Here is a 5,636-nt window from a genome sequence, read left to right on the forward strand (position 1 = left end):
GAAATGTTTAAGCTGTTTGGTGGGGAACAGTTTTCATGCCCATCTTCCAGGTATACACCTGCTCTGTGAAAACCTTCCCCTCCCCTTGGTTTCCTGGAAGACTTGACCCTTCCCCAGCTGAGGAGGACTGTGGCTGTGCCATGGCCTGGGAGGGAGTTAGGGCAAGCATTTTGCTCCCTGATGCCACAGGTTAGACAAGCTCTGCAGAGTGGCAGCCAAGCCTGCTCCACGGAGCGTCCAAGAGAGACCCGTGCTCTGAATTCCCCAGCAGTCCCTGGGACAATCCCAGCTGGATCCAGGGTCTGGCAGTTGGGCCATGGAGCAGCACAGGACTCTTCTAGAACTTGCTGCTGTTTGCGTTCAGCTCTCTTAGATCCCTGAAGGATTCATGATGAGGTTATTCTCTTTTGGCAAGCAGTGCCATTAATCAAGAGGAGTTGCTCTGTAGCATTGCCAGGGCTGGAGCTGCACTGGGGCTCTGTGGTTCCCATGTGCAGTGAGGGATCTGCACGGGGCTGACTGGAGCTGTGTGTGCTCTGTCTGGGTTCTCTGTCTGCAGGACTCAGAGCTGAGCCACTTGTATGACTAATGCTCAGGCCTTGCTCTTTTCAGACATGCATGTAGAGAGTACAGAATTCACAAAGAACTGGATCACCCTCGAATAGTTAAGCTCTACGACTACTTTTCGCTGGATACTGACTCGTAAGTTCTGTTGTCCTTTCACTTGCTTTGACCTTTTCACTGCAGGCAAAGTATTCCAACCTTTCCAGAAGGCTCCAGAGAATCTCCTCACTGTGCTGCAGGGATAGCTGGGGGGCTGTTGCCACATACACTGGTTTTTAAGAGACTCAGCTCACAAACCAGTGTGTTGTGTTGGGTCAGATGTGGTGCTTTACTGGCAAATCCTGTTCTTTGGCCTGGGTAAATGCAGCTTTCTGTTCTGGCTCTTTAGTGGGGATCTCTGACCTTTGTACTGTTGAGCATTGAGGCCTGTGCTCCTGGTAGCTTATTTTTAGAAGGACTGAAGGACTCTTAATTTAATCCCTTGACCAAATAGGTGAATTGCAAACAAGAAATAACCAAGTGTTCTGGTTTGTATCAGCTGCCCTAATGACAACAACAAACTCCTGTTTTGCTTTCAGGTTTTGTACAGTGTTAGAATACTGTGAGGGGAATGATCTGGACTTCTACCTGAAACAGCACAAGCTCATGTCAGAGAAAGAGGCACGATCCATCATCATGCAGATTGTGAATGCTTTAAAATACCTAAACGAAATCAAACCTCCCATCATACACTATGACCTTAAACCAGGTATGCTGTGCTGCTAGCTGACTGCTTGAGGATGCTAAGCACAGGTAGTGGCTTCCAGGTGACACAGGGAAATTCCCTTTGCCCAGACAGCAAAAAGGACACAGAGCTGTCTGGGAAAACTAACTGGCACCAAGAACCAACCCTAAAACACATAGAACATGGCTGTGGGAAGGGTATTGTCTCCCAGAACTGCAACATAAAACAGGGAAGTGCAATGTTCCAGGAAAAGGAGCCTCCTTGTTTAGAAAAACTCTCAAAGCACCAAGTGTCTGTTTGTTTTCTTCATGTCCTGCTTGTATTTTGCTGCTCAGAGCTTCTGTTCTTGCTTCATAAAGGTTCCCACAATTAGTAGTTCTTTGTGTTCCCATTCTTCTGGCTGGTTCTTTCTGTAGTCATCTGTCTGAAACTCTGATGGCAGAGGCTAACTGGGAAGTGTTCAGTATTCCATATCATGTGGCAGCTCCCAAAGCTGAAGGGACACAAACTACTCAGCTCTGCCTTTGAGTTATTCGACTCCATCTGCCCTGGAGAAGATCCTCCCCAAATGCTGTGGTAGATTTTGCTTTACCATTGGGCAGAGTCACAAGGAGGGGAAGGTGGAAAATGCTGCTCTGGGGTGATGCCCCATTGGCAACGTAACTCTGGCTAGTCCAGGAAATGGATCAGGTGATGCCCTATTGGCAACATAACTCTGGCTAGTCCAGGAAATGGATCCATCTCTCTGGGCAGTTCTCCCTGGCTTGTCTCCCTGTGCTGGTGGCACTTCATCAGCATTGTGTAACTGGTGTGTGATGTGGTCTGTTGCATCAGCACGAGGAATGTGTACAGGAGATGGTGCTGTTGCACTGGTGCTGTGACCCTGTTTCCTCCCTGGCTCTTGCCATGTCTGAGTGTGTGCAGAGCTCTGCCTGGAGCTGTGATTCATCTCCTGCCATCACGAACAGCTCTGCTGCTTTATTGTAGGCTTGGAGGGAAAACAGTGATGATCTGACTTCTTGATCCTTGATGGATTTCTGAAAGGCTCTTGCCTAAGCAGTAATTGTCCATTTTGAGCTTAGAAAGTCGTTGGGGAGCAGTGCCAGGAAGGAAAGAGTTTCTGGCTTGCAGAGAGGCCAGGGCAAGTCACAACTTCTGGGCAGAGTGAGTCATAACTGTGTATGTGTACTTTTCTCCTTAATCCTCCTTTTTGACCTGCCCTTCCAACAGGACCTTTGGGAGGGGTCAAAACAGTCTGGGCATCAAGCTTGTTTGGCTTACAGGGCTTAGGATCTGGAGGCTCCAAGTAATATCAGGCCACTGGGTCATTCAAGGATGGACAGATCAGTTCTAGCACTTGGTGGGAGCTCAGAGTATTGACTGTTAAAACACCTTTTGCTAGGAGCTGCAGGGACAGGACAAGTGGCAATGGGTACAAATTGAAGGAGGGAAATTTAGGTTAGATATTTGGAAGGAGTTTTCCCTGTGAGGGTGGTGAGACACTGGCACAGGTTGCCCAGGGAGGCTGTGGCTGTGGCTGCCCCAGCCTTCAGTGTTCATTCCAGGTTGGATGAACCTTGAGCAACCTGCTCTGGTGGGAGGTGTCCCTGCCCAGGGCAGGGGTTGGGACTGGATGATCTCTAAACTCCATTCTGATCCTTAAAATTGTGTCATCTCCCCCAGGCTGCTGCAGCTCACAGTGCAGGTCTCTTACCCTCATGCAGAGTTCAAAGCCATTTTTTTAGTCTTGTTGTTCTCTTGCTAAACACATATCCTTAAGGCTCTTTCTGTCCTCTGCCTTAGGTAACATTCTTCTAGTCAATGGTACTGCATGTGGAGAGATAAAAATCACAGATTTTGGGCTTTCCAAAATCATGGATGATGACAGCTACAACTCTGTGGATGGCATGGAGCTGACATCGCAGGGCGCCGGCACTTACTGGTGAGCATCGCCCGGGGCACGTGCCAGAGAGATCAGAACAGTCTGCAGACAGCTCTGTGTGCTGCCATTGGCTGTGCCAGCTTGGGACCCTGGAGGTTTGAGACCTTCAAACTGCTCCTGCTGTCACACAGCTCCTTTGGAGGTTGGCAGCTCTTCACTCTTGAGTGAAAAGTGTTTGTGGGTTTGAAAACCGTCTCGTAGCCAAAGGGCTGGTGGAAAGCTGCATATGCTGCTGAGGTAGTGAGCTCTGGAGTGGCCTTGGCTGCTCATTCATAGTCCAGAGTGGCACAGTCTCCAAACAAGGACCAGGAGAACACTGTACCTGTTTGGAAACTCAGGAGGTGGGAAGAGCATTCCCCTGAGAGGAGGAGGTGAACATCCATAGTTAGCTCTTAAACAAGATGTGATTCTGACAGTGCTGTCTGCAGCCAGAGCTTCACACTGGAGTGGCATGTGAAAAAGGTTTTGAGCAGTGCTTTGTGCTCAGTGCCAAGTGTCACTGCCTCACCCTGGCTGAGAGCAGCCCCATGGTGAGTGCCAGGGACTGTGACTTGGAGGTGTCACTCAGCCTGTCTCCATGGGCAACGTGTGTGGAGCTTTGTGCAGCTTTGCTCTGCTCCTGAGAACGAAACCAGCTCTACCCTGAGCAAGGCTGAGTGGTGTCTCTTAACTGGGACGTGGCATCTGGGGTTGTGCTGCTGGAAATATGTATTTTGGCTGTGTGTTTCCATTGTGGAATTGTTGGCCAAGCCCTTTCAACAACAAATACCAGCCCTGGAGATAAAAGGAAATGGGGTTGGTGGATGTGCTCTGGTGAAAAGAAACTGAGTGTGCTGACTAGCTCAGAGCACACAGCTGCCTGGAGTGTCCTTGGGATCACTGTTCCCAGAAGGATTAGGCATTGGTGATCTTGGCCCAGAGATGAACAGGAAGGGAGTTGAGTCCCTAGAGACCCAAGGCAGTATCTGATCACAGGAGCTTGTCCCTTCCTTTCTAAATAAAAGAATTTAGAGATGCTTCTCAACCTGTTGTCATTTCCTTCTGCTCAGGTATTTGCCACCAGAATGTTTTGTGGTTGGGAAAGAACCTCCAAAGATTTCAAATAAGGTCGATGTCTGGTCCGTGGGAGTCATCTTCTATCAGTGTCTCTATGGCAGAAAGGTAAGAAGGCATTTAACTCCTTTTTTTGTGGTGTCTCCCAAACCTTTAGCCAGGCAGCCCTGGCTTCTGCTTCCTTCTCCCTGGGCTTGGCTGCTTCCTCCTCATCTCCTTGGCAGCAGATCCAAGGCAGAGTCCATGCTGGTGGAGTGGGGAGGATGTTCTAGGTTGTGTTTTGCTCTTTGTGGCAGTTCCTTCAGAAATGACTTCTCTGTCCACTGGACATGTTCCCCTGAGCTGCTGTGGGCAGGACAGGTGTGTCATTCAGGGCCACACACACCTGAGGTACTTGGTCTGGTCTTGTTTTGTGATGGTTTCCACTCCATGAGTCTTTACTGGGCTTGAGGGCTGCAAGTGTTTTAGGGGGGGGGAAAATGTAGGTACAGAGAGCCACTCTAGAAGATCTCAGGGTGGCTGTTGGAAGGGAAGGGTCTAGATCAGGAAAGCTTGATTTGTTGTGAGAAAAGGTAGTTGGTTTTGTGACAGCAGGAGGAATAGGCTGGAGAAGGAAAAGGATTCCATGGGCTCTTGTTTTCAGGAGTGCCTGGTTACAGTGTTGTGCAAACCAGAGCTGACACACACTGTGCTGCTCTGTGCTGTCAGTCAGACACTGGAAACAGCCCAGCAGAGACTGGAGTGGGTGAATCTGTCAGCCCAGATGGATGACACATGCTGTAACAGACCTACAAGGCCTGGAAGCAGGTGGAGATCCCTCCAGTCCAAGCCAGAGACACCCAGACGTGTTCCAGCCTGATCCCTTGTGTTCAGTGTGTCCTGCTCCTCTGGCTGGAATCTGCAGGACCTTCCCAGCACTCATGGGCTGCTTGCCTGGAAAAAGGCTGATGTCAAGTGATGATAACCAGTAGTGTTATGAGGTTTTAAGGCCTGTCACCAACCTTTAACAACTCCTCTCTGGTTTGTTGGTTTGGTTTTTTTTTTTTGGTAGCCCTTTGGTCACAACCAGTCACAACAGGATATTCTGCAGGAGAACACCATTCTGAAAGCTACCGAGGTGCAGTTCCCTCCCAAACCAGTCGTCACGCCAGAAGCAAAGGTGAGTCTGCCTGTGTGTGTTCAGGGGTTGGAAGGGACCTTAAAGATCACCCAGCCCCAACCCCTGCCCTGGGCAGGGAGACCTCCCACCAGAGCAGGTTGCTCAAGGTTCATCCAACCTGGAATGAACACTGAGGGTTGGAGCAGCCACAGCCTCCCTGGGCAACCTGTGCCAGTGTCTCACCACCCTCACAG

At 49.9% G+C, this 5,636-nt stretch overlaps 1 protein-coding gene across 1 annotated transcript; it reads left to right on the forward strand.

The window, feature by feature from the left end:
* Positions 1–612: 612 nt before the first annotated feature.
* On the forward strand, positions 613–5,442 carry LOC103809858 (serine/threonine-protein kinase tousled-like 2; the record flags this gene model as incomplete). The annotated part of the gene is made up of 5 exons (XM_009082728.1): positions 613–702; positions 1,143–1,312; positions 3,092–3,230; positions 4,280–4,391; positions 5,335–5,442. Coding segments are annotated over 5 exons (619 nt in total), but the record flags the coding sequence as incomplete, so codon positions are not given.
* Between the last annotated feature and the right edge of the window lie 194 nt (positions 5,443–5,636).

The sequence above is a fragment of the Acanthisitta chloris genome, unplaced genomic scaffold (assembly GCF_000695815.1).
Source record: "Acanthisitta chloris isolate BGI_N310 unplaced genomic scaffold, ASM69581v1 scaffold35559, whole genome shotgun sequence".
NCBI classification, from domain to species: Eukaryota; Metazoa; Chordata; class Aves; order Passeriformes; family Acanthisittidae; genus Acanthisitta; species Acanthisitta chloris.